Genomic DNA, 17,018 nt, shown 5'->3' on the forward strand with positions numbered 1-17,018 from the left:
CAGGGGCTAAACTAATTTACATTCTTACCAACAGTGTATAAGTGTTCCCTTTTCTCTGCACCCTCACCAATATCTATTATTTTTTGACTTTTTAATAATAACCATTCTGACTGGTGTGAGATGTGGTTTTAATTTGCACTTCTATGATGATTAATGATGTTGAGCATTTTTATGTTTATTGGCCATTTGTACATCTCCTTTTGAGAAGTGTCTGTTCATGTCCTTTTCTTACTTTTGAAATTTCACTCTTTGTTATGTAGAGTTCTGTGGGTTTTGACAAATGCATAGAGTGATGTACACCAACACAGTACCATGCAAGGCATTCCATCACCCTTAAGGTTCCCCTGTTCATCTACTTTTTAGCAACCACTTCTCTTTCTGTCAGCTCTTGTCAACCACTAATCAGTTTCCATCCTTCCAGTTTTTCCTTTTTCGGATGTCATATGAATGGAATCACATAATGTGTTGTCTGTTGGGTCTGGCTTATTTCACGTAGTAAAATGCATTCATCTATTTTTTTTAAATTATTCTTTAAGTTCTAGGGTACATGTGCACAACGTGCAGGTTTGTTACATAGGTATACATGTGCCATGTTGGTTTGCTGCACCCATCAACTGGTCATTTACATCAGGTATTTCTCCTAATGCTATCCCTCCCCCAGCTCCCCACTCCCTGAGAGGCCCCGGCATGTGATGTTGCCCACCCTGTGTCCAAGTGTTCTCGTTGTTCAATTCCCACCTATGAGTGAGAGCATACGGTGTTTGGTTTTCTGTCCTTGTGATAGTTTGCTGAGAATGATGGTTTCCAGCTTCATCCATGTCCCTGCAAAGGATATAAACTCATCCTTTTTTATGGCTGCATAGTGTTCCATGGTGTATATGTGCCACATTTTCTTAATCCAGTCTATCATTGATGGGCATTTGGGTTGGTTCCAAGTCTTTCCTATTGTGAATAGTGCTGCAATAAACATACGTTTGCATGTGTCTTTATAGTAGCACGATTTATGGTCTTTTGGGTATATACGCAGTAGTGGGATCGCTGGATCAAATGGTATTTCTAGTTCTAGATCCTTGAGGAATCACCACACTGTCTTCCACAATGGTTGAACTAATTTACACTCCCACTAACAGTGTAGAAGGGTTCCTATTCCTCCACATCCTCTCCAGCATCTGTTGTTTCCTGACTTTTTAATGATTGCCATTCTAACTGGCGGGAGATGGTATCTTGTTGTGGTTTTGATTTGCATTTCTCTGATGACCAATGATGATGAGCATTTTTTCATATGTCTGTTGGCTGCATAAATGTCTTCTTTTGAGAAGTGTCTGTTCGTATCCTTTGCCCACTTTTTATGGGGTTTTTTTTCTTGTCAATTTGTTTAAGTTCTTTGTAGATTCTGGATATTAGCCCTTTGTCAGATGGGTAGATTGCAAAAGTTTTCTCCCATGCTGTAATTTGCCTGTTCACTCTGATGGTAGTTTCTTTTGCTGTGCAGAAGCTCTTTAGTTTAATTAGATCCCATTTGTCTATTTTGGCTTTTGTTGCCATTGCTTTTGGTGTTTTAGTCATGAAGTCTTTGCCCATGCCTATGTCCTGAAACAGATTGCCTAGGTTTTCTTCTAGGGTTTTTATGGTTTTAGGTCTTACATTTAAGTCTTTACTCCATCTTGAATTAATTTTTGTATAAGGTGTAAGGAAGGGATCCAGTATCAGCTTTCTACATATGGCTAGCCAGTTTTCCCAGCACCACTTATTAAATAGGGAATCCTTTCCTCATTGCTTGTTTTTGTTAGGTTTGTCAAAGATCAGATGGTTGTAGATGTGTGGTGTTATTTCTGAGGCCTCTGCTCTGTTCCATTGGTCTATATATCTGTTTTGGTACCAGTACCATGCTGTTTTGGTTACTGTAGCCTTGTAGTATAGTTTGAAGTCAGGTAGCGTGATGCCTCCAGCTTTGTTCCTTTGGCTTAGGATTGTCTTGGCTATGCGGGCTCTTTTTTTGGTTCCACATGAACTTTAAAGTAGTTTTTTCCACTTCTGTGAAGAAAGTCATTGGTAGCTTGATGGTGATGGCATTGAATCTATAAATTACTTTGAGCAGTATGGCCATTTTCACAATATTGATTCTTCCTATTCATGAGCATGGAATGTTCTTCGATTTGTTTGTGTCCTCTTTTATTTCACTGAGCAGTGGTTTATAGTTCTCCTTGAAGAGGTCCTTCACATCCCTTGTAAGTTGGACTCCTAGGTATTTTATTCTCTTTGTAGCAATTGTGAATGGGAATTCACTCATGATTTGGCTCTCTGTCTGTTATTAGTGTATAGGAATGCTTGTGATTTTTGCACATTGATTTTGTATCCTGAGACTTTTCTGAAGTTGCTTATCAGCTTAAGAAGATTTTGTGCTGAGACGATGGGGTTTTCTAAATATACAATCATGTCATCTGCAAACAGGGACAATTTGACTTCCTCTTTTCCTAATTGAATACCCTTTATTTCTTTCTCTTGCCTGATTGCCCTGGCCAGAACTTCCAACACTATGTTGAATAGGAGTGGTGAGAGAGGGCATACTTGTCTTGTGCCTGCTTTCAAAGGGAATGCTTCCAGTTTTTGCCCATTCAGTATGATATTGGCTGTGGGTTTGTCATAAATAGCGCTTATTATTTTGAGATACATTCCATCAACACCTAGTTTATTGAGAGTTTTCAGCATGAAGCGCTATTGAATTTTGTCAAAGGCCTTTTCTGCATCTATTGAGATAATAATGTGGTTTTTGTCATTGGTTCTGTTTATGTGATGGATTACGTTTATTGATTTGAGTATGTTGAACCAGCCTTGCATCCCAGGGATGAAGCCGACTTGATCATGGTGGATAAGCTTTTTGATGTGCTGCTGGATTCGGTTTGCCAGTATTTTCTTGAGGATTTTCGCATCAATGTTCATAAGGGATATTGGTCTAAAATTCTCTTTTTTTGTTGTGTCTCTGCCAGGCTTTGGTATCAGGATGATGTTGGCCTCATAAAATGAGTTAGGGAGGATTCCCTCTTTTTCTGTTGATTGGAATAGTTTCAGAAGGAATGGTACCAGCTCCTCTTTGCACCTCTGGTAGAATTCGGCTGTGAATCCATCTGGTCCTGGACTTTTTTTGTTTGGTAGGCCATTAATTATTGCCTCAATTTCAGAGCCTGTTATTGGTCTATTCAGGGATTCACTTCTTCCTGGTTGAGTCTTGGGAGGGTGTATGTGTCCAGAAATTTATCCATTTCTTCTAGATTTTCTAGTTTATTTGCATAGAGGTGTTTATAGTATTCTCTGATGGTAGTTTGTATTCCTGTGGGATCGGTGGTGATATCCCCTTTATCATTTCTTATTGCATCTATTTGATTCATCTCTCTTTTCTTCTTTATTAGTCTTGCTAGTGGTCTATCAATTTTGTTGATCTTTTCAAAAAACCAGCTTCTGGATTCATTCATTTCTTGAAGGGTTTCTTGTGTCTCTATCTCTTTCAGTTCTGCTCTGATCTTAGTTATTTCTTGCCTTCTGCTAGCTTTTGAATATGTTTGCTCTTGCTTCTCTAGTTCTTTTAATTGTGATGTTAGGGTGTCGATTTTTGATCTTTTCTGCTTTCTCTTGTGGGCATTTAGTGCTATAAATTTCCCCCTACACACTGCTTTAAATGTGTTCCAGAGATTCTGGTATGTTGTGTCTTTGTTCTCATTAGTTTCAAAGAACATCTTTATTTTTGCCTTCATTTTGTTATTTGCCCAGTAGTCATTCAGGAGCAAGTTGTTCAGTTTCCATGTAGTCGTGTGGTTTTGAGTGAGTTTCTTAATCCTGATTTCTAATTTGATTGCACTGTAGTCTGAGAGCCAGTTTGTTGTGATTTCTGTTCTTTTACATTTGCTGAGGAGTGCTTTACTTCCAATTATGTGGTCAATTTTAGAATAAGTGTGATGTGGTGCTGAGAAGAATGTATATTCTGTCGATTTGGGGTGGAGAATTCTGTAGCTATCTATTAGGTCTGCTTGGTGCAAAGCCGAGTTCAAGTCCTGGATATCCTTGTTAACCTTCTGTCTTGTTGATCTGTCTAATATTGACAGTGAGGTGTTAAAGTCTCCCATTATTACTGTGTGGGAGTCTAAGTTTCTTTGTAGGTCTCTAAGGACTTGCTTTATGAATCTGGGTGCTCCTGTATTGGCTGCATATATATTTAGGATAGTTAGCTCTTCTTGTTGAATTGATTCCTTTACCATTATGTAATGGCCTTCTTTGTCTCTTTTGATCTTTGTTGGTTTAGAGTCTGTTTTATCAGAGATTTATTTATCAGGATTGCAACTCTTGCTTTTTTTTGCTTTCCATTTGCTTGGTAGATCTTCCTCCATCCCTTTACTTTGAGCCTATGTGTGTCTCTGCACGTGAGATGGGTATCCTGAATACAGCACACTGATGGGTCTTGACTCTTTTTTTTTTTTTTTTTTTAAAAAAAAGACATTTATTCAGCGTCACGATCAGACTATTACATTTAGCAATCAACAGCATGGGGTGCAAAAAAAAAATCTACATTAAAACCCTTTGTTGGAATGCTTTACACTTTCCACAGAACAGAAACTAAAATAACCTGTTATACAATTAGTCACAAATACAGTCCTCGAGTTTTTTGCCCATACACATGAGTATTTGTCTAAAACATGTCTTCTTTGTAGCAGCTAGGCCCTGCCACCACTGTGCTTGGCTGAGTTCACAAATCTGTTGTAACCTGTAGCTTCCCTGTCACTTCTCTGGCTCTCCTCTCCTGCTAAGCTTTGTTTCCTAATTAAAATCTTCTGCCACTGCCATAGCTACTGCTGCTGCTGGAACCGCCATAGCCACCTTGGTTTCGCGGTTTTGCAAAGTATTGGCCTCCACCGCTATAGGGGCCAGAGCTTCTGCCTCCAAAATTTCCTCCCTTCATGGGTCCAAAATTTGAAGACTGATTGTTGTAATTGCCAAAATCATTGTAGCTTCCACCACCTCCAAAATTGCTTCCATCATTACCAAATCCATTATAGCCATCCCCACTGCCACCATATCCACCACCACCACGGCTGCCACCAAAGCCACCATGACCACTGAAGTTTCCTCCACGACCAAAGTTGTCATTCCCACCGAAACCACCTCCACGACCGCCACCAAAGTTTCCAGAACCACTTCGACCTCTTTGGCTGGATGAAGCACTAGCCATCTCTTGCTTTGACAGGGCTTTTCTAACTTCACAGTTGTGGCCATTCACAGTATGGTATTTCTGAATGACAATCTTATCCACGGAGTCATGGTCATCAAAGGTTACAAAGGCAAAGCCCCTTTTCTTGCCACTGCCTCGGTCAGTCATGATTTCAATCACTTCAATTTTTCCATACTGTTCAAAATAATCTCTTAGGTGATGTTCTTCAGTGTCTTCTTTAATGCCGCCAACAAATATCTTTTTCACAGTTAAGTGGGCACCTGGTCTTTGAGAATCTTCTCTGGAGACAGCTCTCTTTGGTTCCACAACTCTTCCATCCACCTTGTGTGGCCTTGCATTCATAGCTGCATCCACCTCCTCCACAGTGGCATATGTGACAAACCCAAAGCCCCTGGAGCGCTTGGTGTTTGGATCTCTCATTACCACACAGTCCGTGAGCGTTCCCCATTGCTCAAAATGGCTCCTCAGGCTCTCATCAGTTGTTTCAAAGCTCAACCCTCCAAAGAAGAGCTTCCTCAGCTGTTCGGGCTCTTTAGGAGACTCTGACTTAGACATGACGGCAGGGTGAAGAGAGATTTTAACGATGCTTCTTCGGCGGCGTCCACGGGCAGAAAGCGGGTCTTGACTCTTTATCCAATTTGCCAGTCTGTGTCTTTTAATTGGGACATTTAGCCCATTTACATTTAAGGTTAATAATTGTTATGTGTGAATTTGATCCTGTCATTATGATGTTAGCTGGTTATTTTGCCCGTTAATTGATGCAGTTTCTTCATAGCATCAATGGTCTTTACAATTTGGCATGTTTTTGCAGTGGCTGGTACCAGTTGTTCCTCTCCATGTTTAGTGCTTCCTTCAGGAGCTCTTGTAAGGCAGGCCTGGTGGTGACAAAATCTCTCAGCATTTGCTTGTCTGTAAAGGATTTTATTTCTCCTTCACTTATGAAGCTTAGTTTGGCTGGATATGAAATTCTGGGTTAAAAATTATTTTCTTTAAGAATGTTGAATATTGGCCCCCACTCTCTTCTGGCTTGTAGGGTTTCTGCTGAGAGATCCACTGTTAGTCTGATGGGCTTCCCTTTCTGGGTAACTCGACTTTTCTCTCTGGCTGGACTTAACATTTTTTCCTTCATTTAAACTTTGGTGAATCTGACAATTATGTGTCTTGGCGTTGCTCTTCTTGAGGAGTATCTTTGTGGTGTTCTCTGTATTTCCTGAATTTGAATGTTGGTCTGCCTTGCTAGGTTGGGGAAGTTCTCCTGGATAATATCCTGAAGAGTGTTTTCCAACTTGGTTCCATTCTCCCCATCACTTTCAGGTACACTAATCAAACGTAGATTTGGTCTTTTCACATAGTCCCATATTTCTTGGAGGCTTTGTTTGTTTCTTTTTACTCTTTTTTTCTCTAATCTTGTCTTCTCGCTTTATTTCATTAATTTGATCTTCAATCACGGATATCCTTTCTTCCACTTGATCGAATCAGCTATTGAAGTTTGTGCATGTGTTACGAAGTTCTCATGCCATGGTTTTCAGCTCCATCAGGTCATTTAAGGTCTTCTCTACACTGTTTATTCTAGTTAGCCATTCGTCTAACCTTTTTTCAAGGTTTCTAGCTTCCTTGCAATGGGTTAGATCATGCTCCTTTAACTCAGAGAAGTTTGTTATTATCGACCGTCTGAAGCCTACTTCTGTCAACTCGTCAAAGTCATTTTCCACCCAGTTTTGTTCTGTTGCTGGCGAGGAGCTGCGATCCTTTGGAGGAGAAGAGGTGCTCTGTTCTTTAGAATTTTCAGCTTTTCTGCTCTGGTTTCTCCCCATCTTCGTGGTTTTATCTACCTTTGGTCTTTGATGTTGGCATGGTTTTGGTGTGGATGTCCTTTTTATTGATGTTGATGTTGATGCTATTCCTTTCTGTTTGTTAGTTTTCCTCCTAACAGTCAGTGCAGGTCTGCTGGAGTTTGCTGGAGGTCCATTCCAGACCCTGTTTGTCTGGGTATCACCAGCAGAGGCTGCAGAACAGCAAATATTGCTGCCTAATCCTTCCTCTGAAAGCTTCATCCCAGAGGGTCACCCGTCTATATGAGGTGTCTGTCTGCCCCTACTGGGAGGTGTCTCCCAGTTAGGCTACACGGGGGTCAGGGACTCACTTGAGGAGGCAGTCTGTCTGTTCTCAGAGCTCAAGCACTGTGCTGGGAGAACCACTGCTCTCTTCAGAGCTGTTAGATAGGGATGTTTAAGTCTGCGGAAGTTGTCTGCTGCCTTTTGTTTAGCTATGCCCTGCCCACAGAGGTGGAGCCTATAGAGGCAGTAGGTCTTGCTGAGCTGTGATGGGCTGTGCCCAGTTTGAGCTTCCTGACCATTTTGTTTACCTACTCAAGCCTCAGCAATGGTGTACGCCCCTCCCCCAGCCAGGCTGCAGCCTCGCAGGTCGATCTCAGACTGCTGTGCTAGCAGTGAGCAAGGCTCCGTGGGTGTGGGGCCCTCTGAGCCAGGCACAGGAGAGAACCTCCTGGTCTGCTGGTTGCTAAGACTGTAGGAAAAGCAGTATTTGGGCAGGAGTGTACCGATTTTCCAGGTACCGTCTGTCACGGCTTCCCTTGGCTAGGAAAGGGAAATCCCCCAATCCCTGTGCTTCCTGGGTGAAGTGACACTCCACCCTGCTTTGGCTCGCCCTCTGTGGGCTGCACTCACTGTCCAACCAGTCCCAATGAGATGAACCAGGTACCTCAGTTGAAAATGCGGAAATCACCCTTCTTCTATGTCGATCACGCTGGGAGCTGCAGACCGGAGCTGTTCCTATTTGGCCATCTTGGAATGGACCCATCCATGTTATTATATAAATAAATAGCTCTTAAACTTGGAAACATTTTGACCATTGTTTCTTTGAATATATTTTCTGTCCCTCTCCACCCGCTTTGAGGACTTCAAATCCACGTATATTAAATTGCATGAAGTTGTCTCAGACTTCCTGATGTTCTGTTATTTTTTCTCTCTGTGCTTCATTTTGCATAGTTTCTATTGGTATATCTTCAACTTCATTGATCTTTTCTTCTGCAATTTATAACCTGCCATTAATCCCTTTCAGTGTATTTTTCATACCAGGCATTGTAGTTTTTTTAGTCATTATAAGTGCAATTTGTATCTATTAAATGTTTCATGTCTCTATTTAACTGTTTGAACACAAGAAACACAGTTATAATGTCTATTGTAATGTCCTTGTCTGGAAAGTCTAACATCTGTATCATTTCTGGGTTCGTTTCAGTAGATTGGTTTTTATCCTTATTACGGGTTATATTTTTCTGCTAGTCTGTTCTATGAGCTCTGTTATGGATTGAATTGTGTTTTCTGTTCATTTACATGTTGAATCCCTAATCCTCAATATGACTGTGTCTGGAGATAGGGCCTTTATTATAAAGCTATACTAATTAATATTATAGAGTTTTGTTATATCAATAGAAAGACAAATGGAACACAATAGAAAGTCCAGAAACAGACCTTTAAAGATATGAAACAAACTCAAACATATTATGAAACACATGATGAAGATGGTACTTCATAATCAGAGATAAAATTATGCATGGTTTTAAAAAATGGTATCTGGACAGCAGGCTACCCATTTAGAAATGGATAAGTTAGATTCCTTTCTAAAATCATGGAATACTTGAAAAAAACCATAAGAGATAAGAAGAAAATGGAATATCATGAAATCCAAATGTATCAAATATAAAAAGTGAAAATGAAGTTACAGTAGAGCATGACATAAAAGTAAAAGTTATTATGCAGATGTAAGTTTGATTTTAAGGTTATCCATAATACATTATTACACAAAAAAAACTTACACACTATAGGGTATAAGTCTAGTTTTGTAAAAAAAAAATATATGCTTACATAACGCATTGGACAGGACTCTTTTGTTGCAAGAAACAGAAACTCATCCAATTAAATTCAAATGAAAATAAGAGATTTTCATTTTTGTTTGTGTTCACATAACCAAACCAAGAAACACAGTGTCTGTGGGGAATGGAACTCAAGTTCAACAGGATCCAGCACTCAAAGACATCAGGACTCACTTTCTGTCTCTTCATTTTTTGTTACAGCTTCTGTCTCTGTGCTGGTCTTATTCTACTGGGGTCTTCCACATGACAGAGGAACTGGTTACTAGCTGCCCTATAGTCATATCTTTAGGGCCCTCAGTTTAGGGAGAGAGGAGAGCTACCTTCCTACCCAAACCCTGGGCACCCATCATTGCAAGTTGTCACTCCTACACCTGCAGGTATCTAGGATCAGCAGCCCCATTTGAATCACAAACTGAAAAAATTTCCCAATGGAGGGGGATTTTTGGTATCAGAAATGCAGGAGGGGTTGGGCGCAGTGGCTCACGCCTGTAATCCCAGCACTTTGGGAGGCCAAGGCAGGTGGATCACAAGGTCAGGAGATTGAGACCATCCTGGTTAACACGGTGAAACCCCGTCTCTACTAAAAACACAAAAAATTAGCTGGATGTGGTGGCAGACACCTGTAGTCCCAGCTACTCAGGAGGGTGAGGCAGGAGAATTGCTTGAACCCTGGAGGCAGAGGTTGTAGTGAGCCAAGATCGCGCCACTCCACTCCAGCCTGGGCAACAGAGTGAGACTCTATCTCAAACAAAACAAAACAAAACAAAAAAACAAAAAAGAAATGCAGGACAGGTGGGGAAGGATGCTAGGGAAAATAAGCAGAAATTGTGTTGTGATTATGTATATAATATATGCATAGTTATGATTAGACACAGCTATGGCTATAGATATAGATGTGTATACATATACACGTGGGTGGTTAGGAAGACTGAACTATGGGTACAACATTTGTTTTCTCTATGATGGTTTTGTTTTGTTTTGTTTTGTTTTGAAACAGAGTCTCACTCTATCACCCAGGCTGGAGTGCGGTGGCACAATCTCAGCTCACTGCAATCTCCACCTTCCAGGTTCAAGTGATTCTCCCACCTCAGCCTCCCGAGTAGCTGGGACTACAGGCACACACCACCATGCCTGGCTGATTTTTGTATTTTTAGTAGAGACGAGTTTCACTTATGTTGGCCAGGCTGGTCTCAAACTCCTGACCCCAGGTGATCCACCCACCTTGGCCTCCCAAAGTGCTGGGATTACACACATGAGCCACTGCATCCAGTCTATGGTGGGTTTTTTTCTTACTTGGATTTTTTTCTATCATTAATTATCATTAATTATATAATAAATAAAAGATTTAAAAAGAAACTATGCATATTTTTTTTCCCAAAAGCCTTTCATTACTTTCCTGACATAGATTCGCCCTTCCCACTGAGGCTATAGGCATGAGTTCTTTGACTTATGACGTAGTTTTGGGGCAGCCTCCTCTGCCGGGTACACAGCAGCTCTTCCATGTGGCTAGGTTGCCAGCCCATTTACATATCACACTATTTATGATGGCACTGGGTGAAATACCCTGACCAGTAGGGTCTGGCTTATTGTCACTGTTCCAAAGAGACCTGTCCTCATATAATGTCATAAAAGAGGAACCCATTATCAGGGTCCAGGAAGACCTGGGAAGGCCCCTATAGTGTCGTCAGTCATTTTTAGTCTTGGGAGAGCCTTCCCTTCTCCCCAGCATTAAGGATGTCATATTTTTTCAACAATAGGAAAACCATTCCTGAGGGCAGGGTCTGTGGTTGTCTTTTTCCTTGCTGTGTCCTGGTACCTAGTGCACAGCAGGACTAGAGGAGTGAATGGTGCCACCTATGCTCCTTGGTTTCTCTGCCCTATCCCCTGTGCCCAGGGCACATGTCCAGAGGGTGGCATGGAATCCCTTGATTTTTTGGAGGCTGTGGGCCAAATCCCGCATCACATCACAGGAGTCCCTCTGAGGCCTGTAAGCCAGGTGTGACCAGCTGTAATCTCCTCTCATTTCAGAGTCATTCTCCCCTCCTCCCTCTCTTCTCCTTCCCTGTCCCCACTCCGCAATTTGGCGTTCACTCTACTTTCCTCCATGACTTGACTGAGGGACTCGGGTGACTCCTCCCTGGAGATGACTCTTGGCACTGCTGGAGCATTTCATACAACCCAGGTCTCTGTTCCAGTCTTGTTGATTAAACCCATGGTCCTCCTCCAAGCATAAGGCTGGGCCCAACCATAGTCTCAACCAGAGAAAGGGAAAAAGTGACCAAGCTGTTTTCTTCCTCTATCCTTATCCAGAGAAAATATTAGAACCCCAGGAACACAGGAAGAGGAGAAACTAAAAAAATGAGCACAGACTTCCCGTTCTCATCACAGCGGTGATTTTTTTGGTCACTAGGTCTGGCCAGAGTTCCTCTTCTGTTTGGAAGAGCAGGGCATTGTCTGAGTGCCCAGGAGAACTGCCCGCCTTCCTGACTGGAAAGTGTGGCCAAGGCACCTGCCTGCTTCTCTGTCTTTTCTCCTGCCAGGCCAGGTGCCAGATAGAGCATCCAGAGGTTTGCACAGGAGAGGTGCTCAGGAAAGACCTGTAGATGAGCATGATAATAGGAAGATGGCTTCTGACTCCCTCCCTCTCCACAAAGTGGGAAATGAAACTTCCTATGGTTTGGGACTTTTACATCCACCTCCTCTGAAACCCCAGAAGGCCCACAGCCCAGGATTCCATGCCTTTGCTCAGCTTCCTCATGCTGGAACAGCCTTTCGCCTAGCGGTAGCTATTCTACCTACCTCAGCCTGCATTTCCATCACTTGGAGTAAATGCTCCCTGCTCCAGCCCCTTCCTATGCCATGGGCCCAGCCTGCTGAGGCTTCCTCATCCTTTCCTGGGACCAATGAGAGGGCATCTGGGGGGCTCTATAAAGAATAACTCATACCACTAACCAGCAGAGAAAACCCAACTTCTCAACCAAGCGGAAATGGACAAGACACTTCCCAGGCACACTGTGTGGCGGCTTCTTTCCTGCAAATGCCTCAGGAGGAGACATGGACCCCTGCAAGGCCCCTTCTACCAGGGTCTTGAGTAATTTGGATTCTTCTCTATCCCCAGGCCCAGAAATAGGACAGGCTATGGATGAAGGGCCAGGAGCCAGGAGCAGAAGGGCAGAGATGATTCTGGAGTTAGGCTGGGTCCCAAGCACGAGAGTCCAGAAGTGGAACATTCTAATCCTGTCTAAGCCCTGATGGAACCAAGGCTCTGCAACCACACGAGCCGCCTGAAGAGAGTAGGAATCTTCATGGACATCCAGAGGCAGGCAGTGATGTGGAGCCAGGCCCTCAGATTCGGGACTATCAAATGTTAAAATTTAGAGCAGACAGCAGGCCTGGAAGTTACAGACAGGCTGGGTAGGGAAGCGATGGGACAGAACAAATGAGACACCATCTTTGCTACCCAGCTTCCTTCCCAGAGCTTCCCAGTGTGGGGTCCTCTCTGGGTTCCCTCATCCAGTCCGAGAAGCCGCTCCAGCCTGAGGCCCGGTTAGCTGGAGAGAGAGCATCAAGGGCCTGTAACTACAATGAGCTGCACATAGGCATGGGCTGAGCGTGCAGCCACTATCTTCCCAAGTACCAAAGGTGGCAGTAGCCCCTGAAAGCATAGGTAGATATTTCCTTGGCCCTGTTAACTTAACCTCTAATCCTGGTCCCTGATACAGGCTGTCATCCAGCTCCACTGGCTCAGCCTCAGCAGGCCCAGGACAGCTTTCTTGTCCTGCGGCCAGAGCTTTTGTTCATTCCTGGGTAAGGAGTAAATCACACTTCCCCTTATGCTTTTGCATTGAAGATGAATGAGAACTTCTGGAGACATAGGAAAGAAGCAGCAGCTTCTAGAAGGCAGATCCCAGGCCCCAGACTGTGTAAATGTCTGAGTGGCATGATCAGCTATCAAGTCTCCAAGTCACTTACCATTCACACATCCATCCATGCATCCTCTATCCATCCATTCATCCATTCACCCATCCTCCAATTATCTGGACCAATTTCCTTCTTTTTTCCTTCCTTCCCTCCCTCTTTCCTCTCCTCTTTCCTATATTCCAAGAAATATTTGTCTAGAGTCTGCCATGTGCCAAATTTCTCAGATTTGGCAGACTTCTTCAAAGCATGAGAAGCCGCCCAGGAGAAAATTTAGTCCTTCATTGAGCCCAAATCAGCTCTTCTGTGCCCTGAGCTTCTTGCACATATGGAACTCTCTATTTAGGACTACAAAGAAGGAGAGAGGAGGTGGGGACAGAGAGAGAGGAGAGAGAAACAGAATGATTCCTAGTCTGAGGTTGCTGAGCACCCCTACTTTTTTTGAAAATCTCACATGGTGCAGGAAGCAGGGAGGAGAACCCAAGTCTTAGGTTTACACTTTGAATCTCCAAGTTGCATATTATAAAGGGATATTGTATCAGCCAAGATGCATTAATAACAGGAAGCAGGATATTCTATTGCAATGGTTGCCTATTTGGTATCTCTGCTTCCAGGCTTCTCCCACCAGTCTGCTCCTCACCAGGATCAGAGTGATGTTTCTACAGTGTCCCTGTCCTTGTCTCTCTCCTGCCTGAAGTCCTTAATTGGCCCCATGTCACCCACAAGCCAGAGGTCCAGCTCCTTGACATGATCAGAAGGATCTTCATCATCAGACCCCAGGTGCCTCTTCCACCCCGTGTGCGTCCCCTTCCTGTTGGAATGTATATTTTACATTCCAGCAATATTGCGACTATTTACAATTTGCCAAGCACTCCATGCTATCTTATGCTCCATCCTTTGGCATATGCTTATCTTTCTACTGGAGTTTTTTTTTTTCCCCCATTACTCCATTTCATATGCTTCTTTGAACTGGGCATATTTATCTCTTGTGCTCATCACCTTGCAATTTATTTGCTCATGTCTGTCTTTCCTACCAGACTATGAGCTGCTTGGTGCAAGGACTGTGAGTTATTCATCACTGTGGCCCTATGCCTGGTAGAGCATCAGTACCTAGAAGGCACTCAGCCTGTATTTGTGGGGTGAATGGATGGGTGGATGGATGATGAGAGTCTTACAAGAGAAATGGGATAGCTTTGGGACAAGATGGTTAATGTATCCATGTAACAGACCCCCAGAGAAGACAACAAATGGCCTCTTCCTGAAAGCTCAGACATCTGAGGATGGGAGTCAGCCAGACAAGGTATCTAGTCAGGAATAGGGAAGTTGGGATGATATGGTGACCTGCTGTGGGACTGACTTCCTGTTTCCTCTAGATAAGAGCCCTTGGAGAGACAGGCAGCCAGAAGCATCTGTGCTCTCAGGATAAGGGTGAGCACTCAGGATGACTGTGGAGAGGGAGGCCCCTGATGCGCACTTCACTGTGGACAAACAGAACATCTCCCTCTGGCCCCGAGGCAAGCCACATCGCTGCTTAGAACCTGCTCCGTGTTCTGTGTGCAAACCTGCCCTTTGCTGCTCCTTCAACACACATTTTCTTCTTCTTCCAGCAGAGCCTCCTCCCAAGTCCGGTCCATCTCTGGTCCCGGGGAAAACACCCACAGTCCGTGCTGCATTAATCTGCCTGACGCTGGTCCTGGTCGCCTCCGTCCTGCTGCAGGCCGTCCTTTGTAAGTCCTCATGTTTCATCATCTGGGCTTAGCCCCTCTCTGTGGCCAGCCGGCTCCCTCCAGATCGAGACCACTTCCCTGCTCTCCGGGTTTCTCCTGCCTGTGGCTTTTTCATTCGTCTCCTTCCTCCTCTTTCCATGTGCAGTAACAGGGTGTGCCGCCCCCAGTACGGTGAGCTGATGCTCTTTCCCTCCCAATTTCTGGGATATTATTGGGATTAGCATTTGCACATTGGTGCTCAAGGATACATTCTTTTGTCCTCAGGAAACATTCATCTAGTTTTTCATCCTGTGCTATTTTCTCCCCGTCCACCCCCACACCAATCTGAGCTCTGCTCCTTGGATCTAGAGCCTTGTGGACAGTCCTTGACAGTGCAATGTCTCCTGACCCTGTGAAGGACCGAGCCTCATGTATCATTGGCCCCAACTCACCAGATGGAGAGCCTGGCCAACGAGCCAACAGATCTCCATGACTCAGTCCCCTCTCACCAGGACCCATTGGTGCTGTCTTCATTCTCCTGTCCCTGTAAAGATCACATCTAGGGAGGCTTCCTGCTCATTTGATGTTGCATGGTTTATCTTTCTTCCTTTTCTGGCTCTGTCAGGCTTCATGGCCTTTGCTGCTGGCAGAGCCTTCTTCCTCCTGCCAGGGCTCCAGGAAGCAGAGCAAGGGGACCCAAGAAGCTGTTGGGTTTTTTTTCTCCCTCTGTGGCCTCGGGACATATTTGGTCTTAGACTTGTAGGCTCTGAGCAGAGTCCCCCTTGCCCCATCCTAGACCCCTGGCCTCTAGCATGGCATTTTCCTCAGGGCTCGCCTTTGAGCTTCTTGGTTTATCTTTGATCCTCTCTCTGGTACCCAGGCCTGGGACCTGAGCAGAATGTGAAAGTGGGTGGGGCAAGGGAAGGGGAGAAACAGTTTTGTAATTTCCTCTTCCATGTTCTCTGGAGAAGCCACTTCCAGATTAGTGGCTGGTTCTTCCCATGGTCACAGAGGGGCCCATGGACAGATGTGGGGGAGTGGTGCTGTCCTAGCAGATGGCCACTTCAGGGGTTTCTGAAAACAGAGGGATGGCAACCAAGGGGTGGGGTCTAGGGGGAATCAAGTTCTGGGGAGAGTGACGGGGCTCATGGAGGGCACCCTTTATCAAATGTTCCCTGAACACTCAGAAAATTCAGGAATGGTTTCTAACTCCTGCTTCTGCTTGCCTGTGAAATCTTTTCACAGAGAGCCTGTGTTTTATCAGTCTCCCCATTATCTGTATCCACCTGTGTTCCTGGCACATGGTGGGTGCCCATTGCACGTTTGTTGTATGTTAATGAATGATTGGAGGGTTGGGGTGGCCCATTGGACTGTCTTGGTTCTTTGGGAAGCTTCAGCCTATTCCTTCCCTTCCTTTGATCAACCTGACAACACCCCCACTCCTGTCCCTGGGGCTCCCCTCAGCTGACCTCCTGACTTTCTCAATCTCAGATCCCCGGTTTATGGGCACCATATCAGATGTAAAGACCAATGTACAGTTGCTGAAAGGTCGTGTGGACAACATCAGCACCCTGGATTCTGAAATTAAAAAGAATAGCGACGGCATGGAGGCAGCTGGCGTTCAGATCCAGATGGTGAATGTGAGCCTGGGTTATGTGCGTTCTCAGTTCCTGAAGTTAGAAACCAGTGTGGAGAAGGCCAACGCACAGATCCAGATCTTAACAAGAAGTTGGGAAGAAGTCAGTACCTTAAATGCCCAAATCCCAGAGTTAAAAAGTGATTTGGAGAAAGCCAGTGCTTTAAATACAAAGATCCGGGCACTCCAGGGCAGCTTGGAGAATATGAGCAAGTTGCTCAAACGACAAAGTAAGTGACTCAGAAAATTACATTGAAGCTGACCAGTGGCCCATGGGATCTTACCTGTCCCAGACCTGAGGCCATTGGGCTGGTGGGTTGGGGAGGAAAGTGGGGGCAAAAGAGGGGCAGCCATGGGCTAGGAAGTTAAGGAGAGAGGGCTTGAGGTTGGGGAGGACTTAGGGGCTGTTAGGAGAAAAGAGACCAGGGTCCAGCTAGAGCTCCCACACAAAAGTGCAGAATGTAAAAGCATTAGGGGATGTCCACCCTGGCCCACACCTAGTCATTTCCCATCAAGTTCCTTTCTAGAGTCCAGGGGCTCAGCTACTTGTCATGGCCGATGGAGGGTTGCTTCCTCATCATGGGGAAGACACTCTTTGTCCAACCTCTTGCATTATAACCTCTCCAGTCCCAGAGACTCTATTAGTCT

The 17,018-nt window shown here is 44.4% G+C and overlaps 2 protein-coding genes across 3 annotated transcripts in view; one reads left to right on the top strand and one right to left on the bottom strand.

Moving 5' to 3' along the window:
• CD207 (CD207 molecule) overlaps positions 1–17,018 on the top strand; it is a 45,785-nt gene that overhangs the window by 25,761 nt on the left and 3,006 nt on the right. The window contains exons 3-6 of one of the 2 annotated variants that reach the window (XM_055107810.1): positions 13,643–13,808; positions 14,402–14,456; positions 14,639–14,755; positions 16,226–16,600. In XM_055107810.1, coding sequence (XP_054963785.1) covers positions 13,776–13,808; positions 14,402–14,456; positions 14,639–14,755; positions 16,226–16,600 — 580 coding nt within the window. In that variant the 5' untranslated portion in view covers positions 13,643–13,775. Of the gene's footprint in view, positions 1–13,642; positions 13,809–14,401; positions 14,543–14,638; positions 14,756–16,225; positions 16,601–17,018 lie in introns of those variants that run through there. The other variant, XM_003830951.4, reaches the window with a different exon arrangement.
• Positions 4,728–5,828, bottom strand: LOC100975425 (heterogeneous nuclear ribonucleoprotein A1-like). Its single transcript, XM_055107811.2, has one exon. It carries the CDS (start codon positions 5,771–5,773, stop codon positions 4,811–4,813), a length of 963 nt encoding a protein of 320 aa, XP_054963786.1. The 5' UTR covers positions 5,774–5,828; the 3' UTR covers positions 4,728–4,810.

The sequence above is a fragment of the Pan paniscus genome, chromosome 12, assembly GCF_029289425.2.
Source record: "Pan paniscus chromosome 12, NHGRI_mPanPan1-v2.0_pri, whole genome shotgun sequence".
Classification (NCBI taxonomy): domain Eukaryota; kingdom Metazoa; phylum Chordata; class Mammalia; order Primates; family Hominidae; genus Pan; species Pan paniscus.

Coding starts and splice junctions, on each gene's coding strand:
- LOC100975425 (XM_055107811.2), bottom strand. CDS start 5,773: ATGTCTAAGTCAGAGTCTCCTAAAGAGCCCGAACAGCTGAGGAAGCTC.